Source organism: Bombus fervidus, chromosome 17 (genome assembly GCF_041682495.2).
Source record: "Bombus fervidus isolate BK054 chromosome 17, iyBomFerv1, whole genome shotgun sequence".
In the NCBI taxonomy this organism is placed as follows: Eukaryota; Metazoa; Arthropoda; class Insecta; order Hymenoptera; family Apidae; genus Bombus; species Bombus fervidus.
Genome location: NC_091533.1, coordinates 4067626 through 4091905, shown reverse-complemented (window position 1 = coordinate 4091905; position 24280 = coordinate 4067626). Strand labels below are relative to the sequence as shown.

The window sequence follows — 24280 nt, the reverse complement described above, 5'->3', positions numbered from 1 at the left end:
TCACGAGGAGGTGGCACGCGGCGCGTGCCGTCGGATGGGGTACGGCTGGTACGAGTTATCGTGGCTCGTGGAACAGAGACAAGAGACAAGCTGGGGAGTGTAACCGGTGCAATGTTGGAACGAAGGGAGGTAGAGCAGAAAAGCGTGCGAAGGAGCCCGAAGAAGGAGTAGGACGAAGACATAACGACATTGGCGAGAGGTGAGGAAGCAGAGCGAGAGAAGGGGGGCGGGAGAGAAGACAGGCGCCCCGAGGAGTCTCCACGACGGACAAGCAGGCAAGCAAGCAGGCAGGCAAGCAAAGCGGGCAAGAAGTCCGCACGAGTGGCTGGGGTGTCGTACAGGGGCTACGGTGGTGGGGGTGGGCGCGTGCAGCCGGCCTGCAGCTGCCTCTTTTACCATCCCCTTCCCCTCACGGTCCCTCGCCCAAATTCCCCGTACCCCTCTAGAGTTCCACGCGTAGTGCCACGGGCGCAGCCGCTACCCACCACCCCTCTAGTTGGCCAACCCCTCCCGCCGGGGGCCCGGCGGGACCACAATTATAAGTAGGGGTGCCCGGCTTACTACCTCCAGTCGAGGGTTGCACGCCGTGGTGTAGACGCGGATACACAGTCCGTCGTATCCAGAACTTAAAGCGCACGCGTGTTCGCGTAAAGTAGAAGAGCGTTTTTAGTTGAGAGAAAGACGGACTATAGTTTACTACGCTTTATCACCTAAGGATATCTTCTGTTTCGTCGTGTCCTAGGAGCGACAGAGATAGAAAATAAAACGGGGAAAAGAAGCGGGCGCGCGAAGAGACTATATAATCAACACGATTCGGCAATATTCCTATACAGTCATCGTGTACACGAAACAAACCGAGATCGGACTCGCCATCTGTCGATCACGCGCTGCTAGTGTTTCGCGAGCCAGACGATGCTTATAGTGCTTCCCGAAGTGACCACAGTGTGGCGCTAGTGTTGCCTGTTAGTGGCGCGGAAACACGTTCGACGATACACACAGAGCTTTTCTAGTGGAAGTTACAACCGTACATATATATATATATATATCTACACGGTGTATATACCGAGAGAACGGAAAAAGGATAGGAATACGTTTAACCGAACAGAGAGTGAGATCAAGCTGTACTCGTATACCGACGTACGTACGCATACGATCGAACAGTACTTTCACAAAGGAAAATACGGGCTTACTGGCACCGGTACCGCGGGCTAAGGGGCGCATCTCTGGATCCAGTAGTAGCTCAGCTGCGGAGTAGTGACTTTCGTGCCGGTTCTCTCTATAGTGTGTAACTTCTCCTGCTTTCCCCTTCCCCTTAACCCTACGAAAACTCTTCCCCTCTGTCGGTGTGCGAAGGCAAAAGCACATTGACTCTCCCGTTCGTCTTTGACTCGTCACACACGACGAGGGTATCCTCGCTCCACCTCCACCTTCGCCTCTCTACCACTACCCTTCTCTTCTTCCTCCTACTCTTTCCTCCATCATCACCACCACCACCACCATCGTCGACATCGCTTCTCCTCTCGTGCTACTCTTGCCGGCGGTCTCCGAGGGAATATTCCTCACGGTTCGTCGACGGCCAGTCAGTGCGCGACTCGTCGTTGTTGCGACGGTTGGCGAGGAGGAGAGTGTGGTATTCGTGCCTTTTCGTGGAAAATTATGCTCGTGGCGGATCGTCGTGCTCCTCGTCGACGTAGTGGCTCGTGCGCCGCGAACGAACGCTCAACACGAGCGTAGTTGTGGAATTTTTAACATCGATCGAAGAGCTGACGGAAATAGAAAAAAAAAAAAAAAAAAGAAAGAATTAATAGAAATCGTCGAGTACACGATCTGTCTATCGTATAGATACATAGGCATATAGAGGCAAAGAAAGAATCTGAGGAGATAACGAAATCGTCGGAAAGAGAGAGGCGTCGCCCGAAGGATCGCAAACCACCAGTGTGTTTTTCATAGATCCTACGCGCAAGAGTATTTATCCTGTACCCTGTCGGACGAAGCTGTTCTACGACTCTCGGCGTCCCACGGATAATGGAATAAAGTGTGTCACACAGTGTTCAGTGATCGCGCGTGATTTTCTTATAATTCTCGCGGCAACCGTGAATACCTCTTTGCCATCGGATATACATAAATATATACCAGTATCAATTTTTTTCTCAGTGTATTATACAGTGTGCTACGGACCAGCAGAAGTGACCGCGCGAGTCATTCGCGAGTTCCCTTCGTTCCGACGACTTTATTTTTTTTTTTTCCTTTCGCTACGTCTTTCCGTGAAATAGAAACCGGTCAAAGTTTTCACATCTATCGAAACGAGGATTACCTATATCGACATCTTGACGAAATCGATCGACGAAAAAACGGAAAAAATAGTGTGTGTTGGAAGGATACAGTAGGTTGTACCTCGTACGGTACAGTGGCTATGCAGCCTCGCGAAATTACGGCGAGCAGGTAACGCCGACGAGCACACCAGAGCACCACGGTCCACACACCTCCGCCGAGGACGCACCGGCGGCGTGTAAACATCGAACGAAACAACCACCAAACATGTGGACCACGATGCTCGTGTGGACGTTCGCCGTCGTGCTTCTGCCAGCACCCCGAACGGTAAGTTTGATCTTTTATTCTTTTCTCTCTTCTTTATCGATCTCGCATTTTACGATCAATTGTGTTGCTCGAAATTTAGAAAGAAAGAAATTTCGGAAATATTCCTTGAAAAGAGAAGAAGTTTATTTAGGCGCGAAGCGTGAAATTGGTCAAAATTTAAATACCGCCATTTCTTTCTCTTTTTCGCATTGTTCGAGAAAGATGGTCGGCGGTTTCGTGGAAATATTCCTGTTTATTTTTAGAGGCGTCCGTAGGTTGCTGTATAACGCGTTGCAAAACTCTTTTTTAAACGCATGCCGAAGTGTTTTACAACCGCCTTCTTCCGAAATATCTCGTACCTCCACGTTCCGGCCTCGGAATTGTTCCTTCCGAACAATCCGATTCTCGAAACTGCAATTCTCTTGCGTGTCACATATCGATGTAACAAAGTCGAATGATAGTTCGTCGAAACTTGGATGGAGAAAGATGATCAGGATACAATAGCATCTATTTCACCGGCTCTTTTATCGGAGATTGTCTTATGGGGTCCGTCAATCATTGCTTCGATCGATTTCATAGGAGTATTGCTTAACGCGTAATCGCCGCGCCACCTTTCTATAAAACTTGTAAAATGACTAAGATCGATCGATAACGTATCTTTATATTAAAACTACCAAAATAGTCTAAATGTCTTATTGGTCGTTTTTAGCGTCGATGCTTAATTAAAAAAAAAAAAAACAGAAAAAGAAGGAACATTAGTGTAACCGAAATATATAATTTACGATACTTTGTATGTATTTTATAGATTTATAACGGTCAACATCTTTTATCATATATTTTTTCATACCCAATTTGACTATATCGGTACAGATTCCATATTCCGGATCGTATACGTGAATAGTTCTAATGTTAATGAAATCGAACGATATCGTAAAATATCGACATGCAATGCTCTGGATGAAGGAATAAAGTGGTATATAGGAATGAACGAATTATTTTGTCAACGGATCTAATCCGTGTCGCGTGTTGTCAAACGGAACGGAGAGGGAGATATACGTTTGTCAACTCGGAGACACATCGTAAGCGACCTTCGTCGTCGTCGATGAATGGCGCGATGTTTTGGTTCGGAATCCAAGAGACGTTCCCGTCTGTCAAACCGGTCGTAAGCTCTCTGTTGGTATTTATGGTAAAAACGATGACACGCCATCGATGGGTGCGTTCAGAATAGAAGCTCGTCTCTATATATTTACCATCTGATTTTGGTGTTTGTGCGCGCGCACCACTGATACGTTCTCCCGCGTCTAATTAAGTACTTGCGTAAGTGCGATCGCGGCTTATATTTATCCAGTCGACCGCTATATCTGTAAATGTGTATAAGGTTCGATCGAGCTGCAGAATGCTTTCCAATTTTAACTCACCTTCGATCTGTCTTTTCCCTCGGTCGTCCTTTTTCTCTTGTGGAAATATTCAATTTTATAAATTCAACGTAACAACGTATTTATAATACAACTTCGTGGTTGCGTGTATAATAGTTTCGTTTCTTTTTCACGCACTAGTCACCACGAGTTCCAAGTGTATTCTTCCTGGGAGAGATGTTTTTTTTTTTTTTTTCACTCTTTGCCTTTCCCTCTTTCTCGCGTAGTTCTTTGCCTGTCCCTCCCTCTAACGTCGTCCATCTTTTTCTTTCTCTGTCGGTCACATTTCCAAACCATCCGTCGAAAGAGGAGAAAACCAGTGGCAGCAGAATTCGCCGGCATACAACTCTAAATCTGGATCCACTCTTTTAGAAGTGTCTAGCTTCTGTTCGTCTGCTCTGTTCGCGTCTCGTACCCCGTCGCGTCTTACTCTCTTTTCGATAATTTCTTTCCGACCTTCGCTGCGGGCGTACCTTTGAAAATACGCGAAAGCAATCTGTCATCTTCGAATCGGTAAAATCGAGTAAAATATCGAAATACGTAGTACAATGCGACGTGGGATCACGGGTGCTGAAAGGGTTCCTCTAGAAAATTGTTTAGTGACGAAATAACGCCGGTTGTATCCGTAAATAGTCGGTGGCGGCCATTCTCGTTCCGAGAATAGCGCTCCAGCGCGCCAAAAATGAGAATTCCTCATCGAGGATCGTGGCGAACCGCTTGTGTGTACGCGTTACCTCTAACCTGCTGTGTTTTACGATTCGTAATGAGAAACGTTCGCGAAGGAATATGTATTTCTTTCGTTCGATCGCGAAACCTCGTAGCCGTGTATATTTTTTCTCGTTCCGATCTTACAACTCGTAAAACGCGCCCCCTATATTCCCAGTGTGCGTCGCGAAAAGCGTGTGGAACGATCGTTTTAACGTAAACGCGATAAAAATGTCAGTCCTTAATGTTTATTTTCTCACTTGCTGACAAAAGAAAGGTGAAGGAATGTGTCGGTGTCACCGAGTACGAAATTCGAAGATCGCAACGGGCGTATAATGGACGCGCAGGACGGATCGTAAAACGATCCGCAGGCTCGATAGTAAGGTTAGTGCGCTCCTCTCGTTCACGCGAGACACGATATATGTATAGTTTTGCTAGGCTATACAATGTCTCGTGGGAAGGCTTTCTCGGTTGTCCGATGACTCTGTGTGTGCACTTGCGCACCTGCGCGCGTATGTATGTGCGTGTTCACATAGCCGTAGGCCATTGTCCACAGTGGTCAAGAACTTTTGCTATCCGAACGACGACAAAGGACAGGGTAGAACCGGAGAAATATTGACACATCGGCTCTGTTTACACTGGATACTCTGTCGCCGAAGAAAAACCATTCCGCCCAGATTGCTCTCTGATTCACCGATCTTAACCTCTACATGTGTTTACGCCTCTCGCTAAAAGTCTTCGTAGAGTGACATTGTAGGTTAGCGGACATTTTGTTACAAAGTAGCCATTGCTTTTCGATCGATTTAAGCTTTTATATATGTATTTGACGAAATACAGAAATCCTGCAGATATCTCTGGTTACATATACGGTCGTTCCTACTCTACTCGACGCACATCGGCAATGACTTTAGTTTAGCGCGACGAGGAACAGCGGTCGGTAGCATACGTTAATACGTTTACGACTGCTTTCAGAACGCTTTCTTTTTTTCTCTCTTTGCATGAAAACGCCCCTCGTGTTCCACGATCGTCGAAGCTCGGCAGCACGCGTGGCGAAATGTCCATCTGCGCCTCTACCCGTCTTCTTTTCCCTCTTTTCTTACCAGCGGTTTCTCGCTCGCGTCTTGTCAACCGAAAAAAAGCACTTTTTGCTGGGTCACTCGCGCGGATATCTCTGCTCCTCCTGGGAGACGTGCAGCACAGAAGATGAACGCGTGCGCAAAAACGAGCTTACACACGTGCTGCCCCGGCGGCGGGTTCGGTCGTTGGGCACGAGACGACCCCCGACGTGGAGTGTGTTGGCCAAGTTTGTTTGTCGCGTGTTGCGAGCAAGCTCCGAGGATTCCTTCGTTTTCTTGTATATTCTTCTGTCGTTGTCGTCAGTTCGTGGAAACGAATCGGCGTAAGGCGTATAAATTCGAGTTAAAGTCCGGTTCAGACGAAGGACGCGACATCGTTTCAATTTCGTAGCGATAACGTTCAATTTGGTAGATGTATATTTCTAAAGATACGAACAGACAGCGCGAGGCTGCTTCAAGGCGAGCCAACGATCGTTAGTTTTTTGGCGAAATCAGAAGTACCTGATTCGTTTGTCTCGTATGACGTTAGAGTACGCGAGGCAAGTTACTGAATCATACAGCGTCCGCACGATGAAATTACGACGACATTGTGCCACTTTACCGCGTTACTACTAAAGATGGAATCACGAAATGTTTGCCTTTTGAATCTTTGTAATCTAGTGGCGCTAGTGTACAGTTGGAATAAATCGGTGCAGCGAGAGGGACGCACTTAGGATAAGAATATCAATAATTTGTTTCTTTAATGGAATTTTTATCGAATGAAATCCAATTTGTTTCCAGGTAAACGCCTCCGGGGTGTTCGAGTTGAGACTGAAGTCATTCGTGAACGAGTACGGAAAAGACAGTCTGGGCAAGTGCTGTTCAGGCAGCACTTCCAAGACCGGCGAGTGCTCAGGCGTTTGTAAAACCAGGTTCAGGGTCTGCTTGAAACAATATCAAGTAAAGATCGACACGACGACGCCGTGCACATACGGCGACGTCGTCACACCCGTTTTAGGCGAGAACGTCGTTAATCTCAACCCCAACGTCGCCTTGCCAAGCTTCACCAATCCCATCAGATTTCCATTCGAGTTCACGTGGCCGGTAAGTGTCTCAATACACCGCATATACATCATACGTCAATCTTTTAAAATATTAATCGTAATCTTAGCTCAATCGATAAGATAGATCGGTAAGGCTACTAGGTACTACCCTCGATGATAAAACATATTTACTGGTTATATGCCGCTAAACAATTTACAATTGCCCACATTGAAAATATCGTCATCGATAGAACCGTAGACTTTGCTTTCGCTCCTCTGCGTTTTTGCAACTGGATGGCATTAACATATCGCGTGCGTCGCATAGAACGCGAAAAATTGTCCGTAATGTAAGCGGAACTGAAAAGTGCGACGCGTAACAAATCGAACAAAAAGTCAATTCATTATGAAAACCATCGGGCACGATCGTGTTTTTCTCACGTTCGTACGAGAATCGTCTATTAGATAAACGTTTCCCGCTCGCTACAAAGACTTCATTTCCAACAACAATCTTCCTCAACGATCGTGATTGTTCGTTTCTTCTTTTTTTCTGCAGACACGTCACGCTAGGTAGAAAAAGGGAAGAGACTATTATAGAGGGTTTTAACGTCAGCGATCAGAGTGCGTGTTGTGGCGTCTTTCAGGTACAGTTAGTCGATTCTATGTTGTGTAGCTTTGCTTCCTCGATCTCTGACGAGAAGAAACGACACCGGTACGACCGCGGCTTCTAACTTTGATCCTTGTCTTAAAAAATGAATGCGCGCGAGAAATTAAGATCTCGTCGTTGACTGAAACACGAAAGAGACACGCGCGAGTTAAAAAAATCTCTCGTTGTATCAGGCTGATTTTTAACTCCTATCTTTCCACATTCTGGGTAAATTAGCTGTGGCGCGAATTAACGTAGTAACCAGGTTAACTGATATTTCTAACTTCAACTTTCGACACTTACCCAAAAAATTATTAACAATCTTAAATTCTCAAGATCTTCAGTCATCTTGTTTTTCGTATCACCCTGTACAGCAAAGGTAACATACCGTTGATATACGTTACACAGTTAGCGACATTATTAGTTGTCTTATCTCTACTTGTTTTCCGACGGTACAATATCGACGGTAGAACCATTCGAAGAGGTCGTAAAGGTTGTCTTTAACCGCACGTTTTTGTTCTTCTTCTGCCGCTTCCGTCAGGGTATCGATAAGGGAAAATTGAAAAGTAAATTGGCTGATTAGCTGTCGCCTCAATTACCTCGTTCTTTAAAAGTAGACTGCTTTCCATTCTTGAAACACGAAATAAAATTGCGTAAAAATCTCACGAACATACCGCACCTGCCCATCGCACGCGTAACCGGTCGCCTCGAGTAATTAACCTCGTGGCGAAAAAATGAAACGAACCAAGAGAAAAAGAAGAATTTGTGTAAGCAGAGGAAAAATTACAGCCCCCCTTGTCCTCTTCCTACTTTCTCGCGGTCGCGACGAAAGAAAGGCAGGTCGATCAGCATTAAAAACGAACGTTTCGTGGCACGGTGCGCGCGTGCACGCACAGCCGCGCGCCACGGTGCGACGAGGATGACCAAACGAATGGCAGATGGTGCGAGAACCGACAGTGCGAGCAAGACGGACGATGGCACTTGTCTCTCCCTCCTGCTGTTGCTGCTATTACTTGCTTGTTGTTGCTTCGGTAATTCCTGGCATTGGCAGAAACCGTCCATTTTTTGAAATGATAAAATAATTACACAATTTAGATAAAAAAGCTTAATGAAAGAATATGAGCAATATTTGTTTCACTTTTATTTAATTTTTTAGACGTATTAATTTTAGAGAGAAATAAATTCTGCGGTAGTAAAACTGTCATACTTGTTTTCACAGTTACGAAAAACGTACAAGTACTTTTGACAAAATTAATCTGCCGAAGTAGACATATGATTACATCTTCATCGTACCTCTTTAATTATTATTTCTGTATAATATATTTAGGAACGTCTAGCGATCGGTAATTCTAGTAATAATTATTATTAGCTATGTATATTTGTCTCGTGTATAGAAGGTTTCGATGACACGTAGATAGAAGATGAATGGCAGACTATATGGTCGCAACGTAAAATTATAATAATACAAATTCGTCGAAAGAAAGTAGAGATTGGTATGTTTTTATTCGATCGTGCAGCAGTATCGCGAAGAAACTAGAATGCCATCAAGTTCAAACACCTTCGTTACATAAAGCGACGCGTTGACGAGGCGGTGCATCACAAGCGTATTCGCTCGTTAACGCGTGCCATCGAGTAGCGTGTCTACGCCAATGTTTGCCCACCATCCCTGGTATACATCAGTTCTCTCGTTGCTGTTCGCGTACTTCTGCCTATGAGACGCACTGCAGGGCCACTGGCAGATGGCTAGGCCTTTTGTGCTTCTACACTTCCCTCGTAATCTCTCTTTCGTTCTCTCTCGCACCGTTTATACCCTGTCCTTGTTCTCTTGGAAGCTCTCTCGCGGGCAGAGTTAAATTTACTAACCCATATGGCGCCCCTCGCGCCACCTCTGCGCCAGTTCTCGTTCTCACTTCAAAAATTCGCCTTGCTCCTTCCTTTTCCTCGCTTTTCGTCCTATTTCAAACCGCTTTCTGCATCGTCTTTCACTTTTTTCTTTCACAACAGCCGTGTACGTATTTATTTATCTTCCAGAATCTTTCTACCTCTTCTGCCACTGATTTCCATCCGAAATTTGTCTACCGCGTCGTTTAACCTGCTGCTCTCTGCCTCCATCCTTTACCCCCACTATTTTCCAACAGTGCTATCGACCGATATTGCAAGCTATAAAGCGGCAAAAGGCTGTCGGTTGTAAGACAGGAACTCTTCTCGACGACGAGGAAGAAAAAAAAAAAAAAAAAGGGCGACGTTCTCGGAAGAGAGGCTGGCCGAAATCCTGTGTGTAGAAGCAACCTTTGAATCGGCACGGTAGTCTGTGTCTCTTCTTATATGCGGCGGCGGACGACGTCAGGGAAAAGGAATAGACGCCGTACGTGTAATCGCTATTTGGAGTGTCGGATTTATTTTCGTTGCGCCGGTACGTGAGAATGAGTTTCCGTCTGGTAAAAAAAGAAAAGAAGGATCCTATGCAATAATAATCTACGATTGTACCGCCGATTATCGATGAAAAATCATATACCGTATAAAGACTAAACGTTTAATTGGAAAATAGTTAACACCGTAGATGTAGCGAGTGGGAAATCTTTGCAGGTTTAAACGAATGGTCAACGAAGAATCGTACACTTCCACGTTAAGACGAAGCATTTAGTGCTATGAAAGTAGTTAACAGCGTATCTTGTTCGAGCGGGAAATCCTTCGAAGTTTGAACGCACGGGTGGATCGACGTGCCGGAAACGCGCTAATTACAGGCACTGCCGGGAGTCGCGGTGCGTAGACGCAAAAGCAACAATGCATCGTTAATAACAGTTAGCTGAGTGGCGTGGATAGACGAGCTTCTTTCGTTCGAAGACAGAACGAAAAGAGGAGGTGAGATAAATAAGTGTGCCTTTCCTTCGTGATTTTCCACGCCGGATTCATTCGCGAATTCCTTTCTTAATTATCCTCTGTCGGTCGATCACGAGATAAAAGGAAAAGACGGGTAAGCCTGGTGTTACCGAAAGTTGGCCAGGAAATAGCGAGGAAGAGGTTGGTTGCGCAAGCGTGCTTGTCTGAGGTACGCGTGTCTACCGTTAATTAAGAGGCTGGAAAAGACAGAAGAGGCCCCGAGCTTGATACACGTAATCGTAACCTTCGTCTGGTTGCATCAAGATCGAGAGTCGCTCTCTGCCCGCTTCTTTCTGTCTCCGTCCTTCTCGGATTAATTGCTTTACGTTACACACTGCGTTGCAAGTCTTATTAAAACAGCGCCGGCTCGTGACAGTACAACCACTGTGCGGAATCCTCGAGGAATTCGCTTCGTTCCGTCGATTTCTCTATGTACTCGGTCTTCTTTAATATTCGCGTACATACATTTCATCTTGATTGTCACGAGTCTCTTGATTCTACACGGTCACTTTCTTTTCGTTAACGTTTTTTTCCCCCCATAATATTAATATTGTTATTCCAACGTATTTCGTTTCCTATCCTTTCGTAGCTTAACTATATAACTTAGTGTTTTAGCGGATTTCTATCGATAATTTTTCATCATACGCGGGTAACGTAATCCTCATTGTCGCTCGTAGCCGGACAGAGGACTCGGACAAAGATGATCGGGTCGGTTCAAAGAATCATTAAAAAAAAAATTCCTTTCTTTCCCTTATCCTTCCTGTGTATCCGCGGTCCACAATGCAAGCGAGGGCTCTCTCGCGTATCGTACATACTCGAGGATCGTGGGTACCAACCGGAGGAGGACGTGGAGCGCAGAAAGAAAGGGAGAGAAGGACGAATGAAAGGCTCCCGCCGCGCGACCGACAGAGACGGCCAAGGATAGAGAGGAGCATAAAGGTGGTGCACACATACACAAACACAGGTATATACACGTAAAGCAGCCGCGCGGAAGGTGGGGAAACGACGAAGAGAAGGTGGGGCCGAAAGAGACAGAGAATCGTGGTCCCACGGCCGAAAAGGCTGCGTGATTCGCGTCCCAGACGAAGGAACAAGCGGAGAAGGGCGTCGGATGAATGGCTGACTCGGGTGTACGCCGATACGCGGCATCCACGACGTGAAACGTTTAGCATAAATTACGTCTTAGAGACGGGCAGAGGACGCGACGTGGACTCGGACGCCAGCTGACCGGTACTCTACCCGAGTCAGCTCCACGATGCTCGGATACCGCGGCTTTTTTCTCTTATATCGCTCCGCGAGATAGGTACACCAGAGGGATTCGGTGAAAGTTTCGCAATTGTAAATGCCGGTGATTTCTCGAGTCAACCGAGAAACCGTCGATTCATCTTTTATGGTACCGTCAAAGAATATCGATAAAGAATAGATAAAGAATATTAATTCCGAGATATTATAGTAGCAAGCCTTTCGCACGTTTACTTTAAAAGCTTTGTAGCACTTGTTTGCATCGTGTACATATATCATTGAATAACTTCTGGATTGGCATTTAGGCTTTACCTTTATTTATTTTCATTGCTACAGTACGCACTTTTCTAGAATAATGTTCATGGATTTGTACTGTATTCGCAGCATTGATAAATGATAGTATATCTGTATTAAAAAAAAAGTATATTTTTGGTAGGAAGGCCGTGTTTATTAAATTGATTCATTCGTAAGCTCGGTCATATGGTGGATGTTTGGCACATTTCTGTTTTCCTTCTGATATGACGCAAGACACGATGATAGAGATGACGAAGTTCGACGCCAGCAGATCAAACGAAGAAACGACTGCGGGCAAACTTATTTGCTAGGGCTAGCAAGAGATTTCAAGCTGTAGAGTATCTTTAGAACCACCCGCGATCGACCTCTTTTCTACCTCGTCGCTTCCTTTCTTTCTCTATTTGCACGCCGCATACGTAATAAGATCGTTTCGTGTATCTTTCGAATCGATATATATATATATATATCGACATCGATATATATATCGACAATACTTCAAATCTGAACGAGAGCCGAATGGCGGAAAAACGCGTGGCAGGTGGCGCCTCGAGGCGGCCATTGTGTTCCGATCGTGGGAAAGTCGGCTGCTAATTAACCGTCAAAATCTAATTAGCAGAATAACTAATTAGAGCGTTACGTCGGCTAACGATTACAAACGCGCTTGAACTTATCTACAAATAGCTTACTAAGAGGCGGAGGCACGGTTACTCGAAGCGTGTCGCGGATGATGATGAAGAAGCGGTCTTTCGCTACTTAGCTGCTCGTCTTTTGCTTCTTTTACCTCTCTAGCGTCTTCGTCTTCCTTACGGCATCAGTGACTTCTTTTAGAAGGATGCTGAAAGAGCTGAACGAGAGAAGCGAGGAAGAGTGCCCTCCGTAATAATGGTAAAATGGCTTTCTGCCCGGGGGCCATCTTTTTTTGCCGGTTCGTGCACGCTGCTGGTACCGGAAAGAAAGAGAGAGTGTGTGTATATGGGCCACGAGCGTTTCTAACTTCACTCTGGTTGCGACTCGGAATAGAGAGACACGTAAACAGGTACCCACATATGTTTCTGCCTCATCCTGGAGGTGCGACACGTGGTCATCGAGCAGGTACACCATCAGCTGATAGACCTGCTGTTTAAGCTTATTAACATGTCGCATGGAACGCGCGACCCGTTCACGTGGATTCGTTTCATTCCAGCCTGCTTTCTGGCCCATTTCACTTCTTGCCGGTACATTAGCAGCATTTTTTTCCCCTTATACCAAGATCGCACGACCAGTTGTTTACACTTTGAACGCGCTACCGTTCTTTTTTCTGCTTGTTTTTCTTTTGTTCCTATTCTTTTTTTATCTTTTTTTTTTCTTCTCTTTTGTCACTAGAAACTCCTCCAATTTGGCTCAGGGTGATCGTAAAGCAATAAAAAAAAAAAAAAAAAAAAGAAAAAAAAATCACGTTTATAGATCGAGCGTTTTTGCAGCTGCGCTTGTATTTTTTGTCAGATATCTTTATTTTATCTGTTTTTTACTTGACAGACTCTATCCCGCCTGAGACATTTGTTTCTATACCAGTGTATTTACGAGAATAGATTGTATCTTCATCTCTCAGTTCTAGCTTCTAGCACGTTTCACTTTTTGCTCTTCTCGATGTTGTTCCTCCTCCTCTCGTTCTATATCTTCGTTCATCTCGCGATGGTTTCCATCCGCGAGACGCGCTGAATGCATAATTCTGAACGCGACACCAACAGAGGAATCGAGTTTATGTTTGTGTTTCGATGCAATAAATCCGCGACCGATGCGATTCTATCGACCAGACGCATCGATCGCAGGAAATTCCGCTGAATAATTGAATAGATTGCGCGGGAAATAGAAACTCGGCGAACGGGTAATATCGCCGCGGTCGCTCAGTGAAATATCCATTAACAGAAGAACGCTCGCGCGAGTTAAAGAGGGACTGTGAAAGCGTGACTTTTGTTCGCATTACTCAAAACGAGGAAAGGAACGAATAAAATTATTCGGTTGGTGTAATAATTCAGTGTAACGAGTAGCGATTAAATGCACGCTCCTGTGTTCGCCTCTAAACTACTTCGACATAGTCTCAGCGGGGGGAGCGGGGACGTATCGTTTCCATTCGTCGATAAAAAAGGACTCGCGGAAATTGTTTCGTACTTTTGTCGACCGGTCAACGTTACGGGCTACGTAACGCGTTTAAAAAACTTGATATGCACGTTCGAGTGGGTGTGTCAATGTACTTTTCATAGGTCGTGAGCGCCTATAGGAGGCATAGCTTAAAGGCGAAGAGTCGACGCTGGCGTCGTCGCTCGTTATCCTCGGTTTCCTCTTCCTCCTTTCGACGAAGAATGGAGGCCACGAAAATTTCTCCATGCGGAAATGCCACGCTTGTCGAGCGCGCGACCACACGCTCGTCTACGCGCGCGAGACATTAAAGCGTGAATGGTTAAAAATAGAACCGCTAGGACGACCGGCTTTCCGCGATAGCTCGTTCGATGTTTTTCTCTTACACTGTGCCCTTTTTATAACAACCCTTATCTGATCGATGCTTCGTCAATTAACCTTTTAACAGGCGAACTCGAGCGAACTTATCATTTGGATATGACATTTTTCTTCTTGAAACAGATTTCTCATCGAAAAGTATGTTAACAGGTAAATATTGGCACGAGAATGTTTATCGTAAGAACTTCACTTCGTCTCCCTAGCATTTGCATATTATTATCAGGCATTAAAAGCGTTTACGATTATTTAAAAAAAAAAAAAAAAAAAAGGAGCACAAAGTTAGTGCAACCGGTTGTAAAGATCTAGCTCGTAGCAAGGATAATCGCGCGTTTTCCCAGGAGACGGCGAAAAGTCGTAGCCGACTTCCGGCTCCCTTTTCCACTATGAATCATGCTGCAACAGCAACAGTCTCAGCCTCGATACCGAATCACCGGTCGCATCTATATGCGATCGTGTACACGTTCAGGCTACCTGTTTCTTCTTTCTCGTTCGCCGCGACCGTTTTCCGCGATGATTAATATACGTGCATATATGTACATATATGCAGCGCGACGAGATTGCAACGCTTGCGCACACTGCGTGGCGAAACTGTGCGCGCGTACGTACGAAAGAAGGACGGATGACCGAACGAGAGGAGCGCTAGACGAGGTTATTCCATCGGGACGAAGAAATAGAGAAAGAAGCCAGGGGCTAGGTATTAGGAGTAAAAGAAGTGGCTAGATGTAGTCTCGATAGTGCGAAACGAGGAAAGAACATTCTTTTTTTTTCTTTTTCTTTTTTCGAGCGAATTGAACGGGGAAAGACGAATTACAGAGTAGAAAGAAAGGAGTCGACGTGATGGCGAGTTGTTAGAGAGAGGAAGAACGAGACGAAAGAGGAGCACGAGCAGGAGAGTCGTGTGGAGCGGAGAGAGAGAGGCGAGAGAAGGTGGAGGTATGCTGCGCAGCCGTGGGAACCAACTGCCGCGAGTGAGCGAGCCTCTGTCTTTCTTTCTCTGCCTTAAGCCGGTTTCTTCGCGTTCTCTCTCCTTCACGATCGCCTCGTCCATTCTATCCTCGTTTCTCTGTCCGTCGAACACGGAACGAGCAGAGGCTGTTTCTCTTCCTTTTCATCATTCAGGTTCCTCTTCTGTGTGAGTATATATGTATATATATCCAGAAAAGGAATATACGACGGTGTCTCTTTTGCAGTGCCTCTTTTCCTTCCTTTTCCTTTTCTCACTTTCAACGTTACCTTACTGCTTACGGTGCGCTTTTTTGCGTCTATCTTCTTTCTTCTCTCTCTCTCTCTCTCTCTTTCCTTGTTTCTTTTTCACACAGTGTATGTGAATACATATATAAATATATTCATGTATGTACTTGTACATATACATTTACGTACATGATGTATATGTATGTGGAAGTACACCGTCCCTTTCTTTCTCTTTCTTTTCCCATATCTTTCTTCTCATTCCTTTTCATTCAAATCTTCGGTCTCTCTCTCTCTCTTCTTCCTCTCTCCTTGTCGCTCCTTTGCTCATCTTTATATCTCGTTCCGCCGTGGCAGAACTGCTAACCGGCCACTGAACACACCCAACACATTGTTCTTAGGATGCCTACGCGAGGCTTTTTCAGGTTTTTGTCGGCTTAATTCCGATCCCCGTAATAAATTAGCGGCCGATCACGGTGGCATTTGTCTCCTCGACAATTTATTTCCTTCCCCCCGCGGCTCGAGCCCCCCTCTCGATTCTCCGCCTCCGCGGACCGTTCGTTTCATCGTTCCTTCTTTCTGGCCTCCATCGCGCCTCGCTTTCGTCCTTGCCGCGAGAGAAAAGGGCGGTCTGCCTCTTTCAGCTTTCCTTCTCTTTTCAGACATCTACACCTTCCGCTCCATCCTCTCACCCTTTCCACCTTTTCCCTTCTGTTTTATCCCCATCGTGCTTTTCTTCTCTCTTCCCTTCCTTTTTTTTTTCATCGTTCCATCTCTGTTTCTCTGTGAACGAATGCGCCCCATCTCGAAGGTTCAACAGAGGACTAAGGTATACCGCGGAATTCACGCTGGAACTTTCTAACGTGTACACGCATGTGACATACCTGCGGCCCCTCTGTCTTTTCGTTCTTTTCCCGGTGACAAATTGCCTCGTGATTTTACGGGATATATATCGGCCAGAGAAATCGCCGCGGCCTTTTTTCCTACGTTGCCTGGTATTCCAGGGACTTTTGTCTACGATTTTTTGATTAAAGACTCGAAAATGACGAAATTCTAAATGTTCGTTCTTAACAGATCCCTCTATGTAGCGTGTATACGAACTCTGTCGAAACACTTGCCTGTTATGATATATACATATTATTATTATTATATTATGAACGTGTCGCAATGCTAAGCATTTAACTTGCAATCATATCTTGGTAATATTCTCTTGTAAGAGAATTCGGTTGTGAGCGTAAGTGAGTTTCAGTCGATTAATATTAGTCGTTTGTTAGCGAAGGAAGGATTCAAATATTACATTTTACAAATCTCGGCAAAACATTAAACGGTATATCACTCGCCTACAAGTTTTAGCTCGCATTACCCACTGGGATCTCTCGACGTATCAAATATTCATAGAAATGAAACCTACCCTCGGTACTCGATACACAAACGTAGTTCAGTTACACATTTAATCATCCAATTTGCATCTATCACGCCATCGAGGCACGATTCATTAGCAATTGCAGCAAAACAGTCGCTGCACAGCGGAGTATCGCGTTTCAAACAACGATCAAAAGGGTGTACACCCGTGCGCACGACGTACAAATCACCCATTCGTCAGGTGCTATCACGAATCGTGGAAAAACCGGGTTAAATCGTTCTGTTTAACCCGCAGGGAAAAAGAGGACGGGCCCGGCTACGGGATAGAGAAAGATAGGTGTAGGGATACACGCAAAGCGGATTTCTCACACGAGCGATGCTCGACTCGGCTTACTACGCGCCAGGTCATCGGGGATCTCTGAATAATGAAATTGTTCCCAGTGCTCGCGGCACGTCCGAGTTGCCGGCTCGTTTACGCGAACAGGAACGGCAACGATGATGACAGAGAGGCCGGATATAAACATTTATTATTCACGGTGCGGCAACGACTAACGAGGTCGTGTGTAATACCAGCCGCTCCTCGACCATCTCTCGCTCTCTCTCTCTCTCTCTCTGTCTCGATAGTCTCCTTGTCTGGCTGTGTCAGGTACACACGCATGCCGATACAGAAGCATGCGTGTGGATGTGTACATACGCGTGCGTGTGACGTTAATAATTAAACGTCGCATTATCACTGCATGTACACGTACGGAGCACCGCGTGTACGGCACGTACTTATTACACAATAATGTGCCGCCGCGCCGGTGGACGAACGACAGCGGCGTGCACACGATGCGTGTGTCGCCGCGGCGTGGGCCGTACGCTCGTCCATAGGGAGTATCGTTGCTGGATTTATGGTCGTGCGAGCGATTCGACGCCTACACCGGTGCCTTTCGCGCCCGGATTTCTACGCAGAGACGTGCGAAATCGTTCGATTCGCGCTTGCTTCGCTAACCGTTTCTTCTTTTGCTAGATAATTAGGTTCGAAGTGGTTGGAAGTTGATACGAAGAGCGTTATCGAAGACATCGTTTTCCTTACACTAACAATAATTCGGTATACGATAATAAGGTATTAAAAATAGCGAATCAAATTTAGAATACAGTCGGTGTGTTTGTACTCTGTACACTCGCGTCGTTTCAATGTATAATTAGAAACGAAAGAAATATATATCCCGTCGACTTGTTTATTCTCAGCTCGTTAAAGACCGACGATAAACACATTTGATAAGCGATCTTTGCGCAAGTGGAAAAATATCAGACGCAAGATCGCATAGGTGAGTAACGTAAAAAGCCGAGGAATTTTCCGAGTTAACAGAAACCTTATCGAATTCTCCGATCAACCGAATGATCAATTACAATTACTGTTCCGTTAATACGAATCAACGTAACGATCGGGTCGTGCGCGGGAATTAATAGATCGCCGGTTGCGTGTCTGCAGAGACAAACGTAATTTCTGTTACACAATACACGGTCGCGTGTGAGACCCGTTCTGCATACACACACGCACAAGTGTATATGTCCCCACTTGTAGTCGTATATATCCATAATGGATAATGCAAACAAGAGTATAACAGGTTTCCCCGGAACGACGACGACGACGATGGCGACGAAAGTATTCCATTAAAACGGTCTCCAGCGCGACGTGGATCGATTATTTATTTTCGAGACCAATTAACCATCCCTCGGTAATTCTTGGTCAAACGGAGCGGACGAGCACGTGCCATCGGTGGAGAAACGCTTGTCGCATGATTTATATCCGGTTGGTCGTTATAAAAGTTAACCCTCCTCTGTTCGAGGCGCCCTCGCCCTCTTCACCCTTCTTCCTTCACGGTAATTCGAAAAGCTGGAGGGAAAGAAGGGGTTCGTCGACTCGTGTACAGAGAGGGTTGAAGGTACGCGCGGCGTAACACGCTCTGTCGCGCCTCTATCTGTCCGCAACGCACGACCTCGGCTCGAGTTCCGCCAGGTTTTTAGGCACGCTTCGCCAAAGGGACACACGCACCCTTCTAATGCGTGGCAGGTGCGCACGTGACGCGATCGGCCAGCCCGCCTCTGGAACGTTTAATTTATTGTTAATTGCGTGACGCGATGGCACGGACAGCTGCCTCGCTTTTTCGCGCCGAAACGTGGACACTTGGGTTCACCGTGTTCTGCGTGTCGTTCGCGTATCTTCCACTTGACTTGCTTTTGCGATCGAATCTATCGCGTTAAACGATTTATATCGTTGTTCAACGCTCGCACTGCACATTTGCTAATCACAAGCACAACGACTAGCAGAATTTGTTCTAACAGGTTAAGTAAAACGCGAGCAAAATAACGTAGGCTAACGTATAGCTTGTGGAGGAAACGAAGTTGTAATATTATTAATTTCGAGGAAATTGTTAGTAATCGTGAGTTCGTTGATATGTAGATATATCGATCTTTGCACAAACTGACGTAGATTTACACACGCCTGACTCTCGTTAAAAAATATCTTGGATAAATAGTACAGTTTGTTACAGGTTAGTTTATCAACAATAGCATGATAGAAGTCTCTTTGATGAAAATGGTCCATAAGCATCAATATCATTTCCTAATTAAAGTGTTCGCTATCCTGACCGTGTTAAGTGTTCAGTGACTTACAACCAGCGGTATAAGTAACCGTATAAGTCGATAGGGGTAGCTGTTAAGATAAGTAATAGGATTAAGCTTGGCGTCTCATCGAAGTTCACCAACCTCCTCTCTGTTCCCAGGGCACATTCTCGCTGATAGTGGAGGCTTATCACGACGCAGACAACACGACACACCACTCACCCGGTAAGTAACCTTTTCTACCCTTCTCTCTCTATCTTTCGTAATTCTCTCTTCCTATTAAGCCTTCCTGAAGACTGTATCTGGTCTCTGTAGCGTTATAGGCCCCGCGTGTGCGCCTCGTATCGGCGGCACGAGTGCGCTCGCACGCGCTTCGAATAAAAAGAAAAAAAGAGAAAACGAAGAACGAAGGATGAAGGAGACGAAGAGAGGAAAAAAAAAAGAGGAGATGAAAGGAGAGGTATGGAGGAAGGAAGAAGCATGATATTTTAAAATTAGTCCTCTCTCTCACTCTCTCTCTCTCTCTCGCTCTCGCTCTCTTTTTCTCTATGTATAGTTCTAAATACGGGGAAGGTTTTAGAAGTTTTGGGCATGTGCGGTCCAGCTGGGTCGTGGCTCTCGATACCATGCATCGGGTTCGAACCAGTCGAGAACTCACTTCCGGCCTCTGTGCACGACACTCGCCAGAGACGTAACCTCCTTGTATACTTCCTCTTCTTCTTTTATAAGACCTCCGACACTCTTCTCGTCCTCTTCTACTTCGTACGGTTTCGATACGTTCAACCTCCGGAGGGACAGGTCTCTTCCTGTGCCGCACATTTCCGCGGACAAATTTCGTTGCTTTTTTCTGAATGCTGCGGTTCCAGCTCTCAGTTAACCGGATCTCCGTTTTTTCTTTTCGAGCTTTCGGTCGAAAGTCTTGTGGATTTGACCGATGAGAAATAGTGACACCGACAGAAGATATAGTTTCCTTCGTTCGCGGTTCTAATAGTTCGTAACTCGGAAGAAGATCGAATTTTTATCGTATATTTCGATCGTATTTTTCGTTTTCAAATAAACGCGCAGCGTATTCATCCGCCACCGTACATCATTTATTGTGTCATTTCCCAACGACAAAGTTACATGTACGTATTTTGTTTCAACATCGTTACGATCTTCGAATTCCTGCATTTCGATCTCGTTCCTATTTCAACAGAAGAAAAATAACTCGAAGGACATAATAGACTAATGTAAACAAAAAATACGGTAATTCTCGTAATTCCAGCGAACATCTGCGTCCTCTTTGCCAATTTTCATCCTCTCACCGCAAATCGCAACCGCGTTGCCAACGTTCTGCCGATAGTTCCAGCTGTACTTTCGAGTCTTTCTTCCCCCTTCGCGACCGTGTCTGTTCTCGACCCATTTTCAGTTATGTTTCCTTGCTCATTACCGCGACGCGTCCACGTGCACAAAGTGGTCGGCGCTCTCTGTTGTGTCATAGCGTGCGGAGAACAGGCAGAACGAGGGAAAGAGAAGCAGCCGGAGGCGCTAGTGTTTCCTTCCTGTGTAACCGTAGCACCTAGCTTCCAGCAACGCGCCACGGTAATACGAAACCCTCTGTGGACGAGGATATGGATGTATCCTATGTGTACCCGGCTAACCCGGGGTTCTCGTCTATCGAACTCTTCTATGCTAGCCGATATTTTGCCGAGAAACTGCGGAAGTTTTCTATTTATATTCTTTGATGTCTCGTCGAACCATTTTTTTTTTTTTTTTTATAGTAGATCATCTCGTAGCAAATTAAAACACAAATTAAGCTTTGAGAACGAGTTGTTTAATTTTAACTTTCACGCGGTATCGTTAAATCGTAAAGTAATTATATCATGTTCAAATTAAATACCGTGAAATCGAGTGATCCCAAAGATTGAGAAACCTAAATTCGTTTAAGCATCGTTTAAGCATTTATAGAATGAAAGAAGGGGATGTATAGTTTCGTCAAGTGTATTATGTGAAAATATAGAATTCACAGCTTTTCCAAGCATAGAATATGAAATCTTGCTAACTGTAAAATATAGAAAGTCGAATTTTGTGAAATATAGAACGCAGAATTCTAATGATTTTTGAGTTGATTCGACAAAAGAAATAAAACTAACTGGCTCGATCGATAGTTGTATAAATCTTGGCATAGTATAACTATTGAGCGAAACGAAAGCGCGTATCCATTTACATCTCCAAGTATTGTACAACTTATCAGTGTTACCAATTACCGGAACGACTCGTCGATCCAGTGATACCCTAATTTCCTTCAATTTCCGCAGATGATCGTCGCGAGCACGCTTGAACACGATAATCGTCGCACGGTTTCGAGACACGACATTCTCTCGTTAAAGCATGTACTCCGCGAAAACATGCATGTAAATAGCCGAAAGACGAGCAGGACTGTTTATTGCTTCCGCATCCGGGGAAAGCTCAGTCAGATTGGCGAGATAAAAGCGAATTAAGCGGTCGAACGTGAGTCCCGAAATAACGAAATTCAATTACCGTCCTGGCGTGATCCTCGCGCTCGATGGAAGCGTAGGTAAAGCAATGTGCTTGGGTACGCACGCACGCACACACACACGCGTATATAAGAGCCACGCATGAGAGCGTTGCACGGCCACGTATAGCTTCCGGTCTCTGGTTCATTCTAATTGCCAGTCAGACACACAGGACCTCGGGAAAGAAATTAAGCGGTCTCGCTCTTCTTACTATGCTTCAGGCCTTTTTGATCTTTTAAGTTTAGAACGACGCAGCTAGACCAAGGGATCCGAGATATTTGCTCGATCGGATGAAAATCATTCAGTGCGTTAAGAATCGTAATAGCGGTGTATATAATTTGAAGCTTCGAGAGTATTAATTAACCTAGAGGCGTTTGAATTTTCAACGATCTTTAACATAACGTTGTCCAATATTAAATACAAGATATCGCTTTATGAAACGTAGCGGTGGACCGAGAGGTCGGGTCTGACTACCATGATGATTCGTAACGCGACTTATAATACTTCTGTTATTTGCTCTGACACATAGTATCCTTCGGTAATTTGGTATGCTAAGAATATTCCTGTTGTTTCAAACCTTGCAATTTCGTTTCTACGAAATGTCGTTTCGCAGTGCGATCCTCGGCTCTAACTTTTTAATCAAACTTCTCCCGATGTACTACGTAAAATGGTAATTCCACGAAACAACTTCCTCGGCATTCTACTCTTTCATTCTGCTGATTAATATCATTACTCAAACTGAAACTTTTCCGCGACATCCTACGAAAAAGAAAAAAAAATATTGCGGTTCTACGGAAATATCTTGCCGAAAGGATCGCTTCCGCTACTTTTTTAATGAAATTTCTTCCGGTTCTCCGCGAAGCTTCCTAGTCCCACGGAGGCTCCACAGCTGCGCAACTCCAGAAAAACTCTCCTCTGATCCCCGTCGAAGCGGCTAATTACGAAGGGAATCGAGCTTGGCTTCCTTTGTTTCAAGCTCGCCCGAGAACGGAATTCCTACCGTTATCCCACAGATGTACCTGCCCGGCGCATCCGCGGCTGAAAAGAGACAAACCGAGACGAAGCAAGAAAGATGGAGCAACCACGCTCTGCCATTAATATAGTACGACGACGCGCGTTTTGTCCGCTCGGTTCTCGTATGTTTGGACATACCCTGGACTCCTTTATCGCCGAAACACACCGCGCACATTGTGCTCGGAATTTTGTGTGCTCCAGCCGTGTATATCGTCCGCGCCACGCACAATATAATGCCCCCAACGTACTGGTGAAACGAGCCCTTTATTGCTGCTCGCGTTGCTCGGATGCTGCTTCCTTTCTCAGGCCCACACCGTCCTCCGTCTCTCTCCCTCCCTTTCTCTATGTTACTAACCTCTCTTTTCTCTCCTTCTCTTTTCCTCTTCGCCACACGATGCGTTCGTTTGCCCGTTGCCCATAAGCCGAAGATACACAACGTGGTTGCTCGAGGACCGCACCTGCGCCACGAATTATCGTTGGAATTATTTCTCGTTTCGTTTCCAGCAGAAACTTGCTAGGGAAATACGGTTAAATCGAGCAAAAGTTGGCCCTTTCTTCGTCACGACAAAAGGCATATTCTCTTTTTGCAGTCGATTCTTGTTTACGGATGATATTGTTCGATGGTGTAGGATTGTCTCGAGATTCGGTTGATTCCGCATCGAATGAACCGAAACTGTCAAGATTCGACCTTCTACCGCGTGAATTGTATTATGAAACTTAAGAAAAAGTAACATGCGATCCCGTTGATAATAGAATCCATAGAATCGATTACAATGGAATCAGAACGAATTAAACTTCCATTAAACTTTCCATTAGTCTCTTCGTTATGACGATCTAACTAACCAGTTTCTCTAAAACTTTCCTTAAGACATATCGTCTCGATATAATAGAATTTATATTCTTCCATGATCTTTAGAAGATTAAATCCCGAAAAACATTGATTTTGGTAACACGGGTCTCCGTTTCTCGTCTCGTTTATCGAAGGAAAAGGCGCGAGTGAGGCAGCAGCCAGAAGAGAATCAGCAGCAGAGAGGTCTCGTTTGCGGTAACGCGGTTCGTTAAACGAAACGAGACGCGGCTGGATTTACGACGGTTTTGCGGTGTGGCAGTGTGTACAGAGCAGCTTGAACGGGAACTCGGGTATAGCGAGCAGAGAGGAGATGGCTTACGTCATCGTCGATTGTCAACCGCTCTCCATCGCTTTTCCCTTTTGCTCCTGTCGGGACAGGGGACACGCCGTGTG

At 45.4% G+C, this 24280-nt stretch overlaps 1 protein-coding gene across 1 annotated transcript in view; it reads left to right on the top strand.

Moving 5' to 3' along the window:
- The first annotated feature begins 593 nt into the window (after positions 1–593).
- Delta (neurogenic locus protein delta) overlaps positions 594–24280 on the top strand; it is a 48377-nt gene continuing 24690 nt past the window's right edge. Inside the window, exons 1-3 of the mRNA XM_072020676.1 lie at positions 594–2598; positions 6554–6856; positions 19669–19732. Coding sequence (XP_071876777.1) covers positions 2539–2598; positions 6554–6856; positions 19669–19732 — 427 coding nt within the window. The 5' untranslated portion in view covers positions 594–2538. The remainder of the gene's footprint in view (positions 2599–6553; positions 6857–19668; positions 19733–24280) is intronic.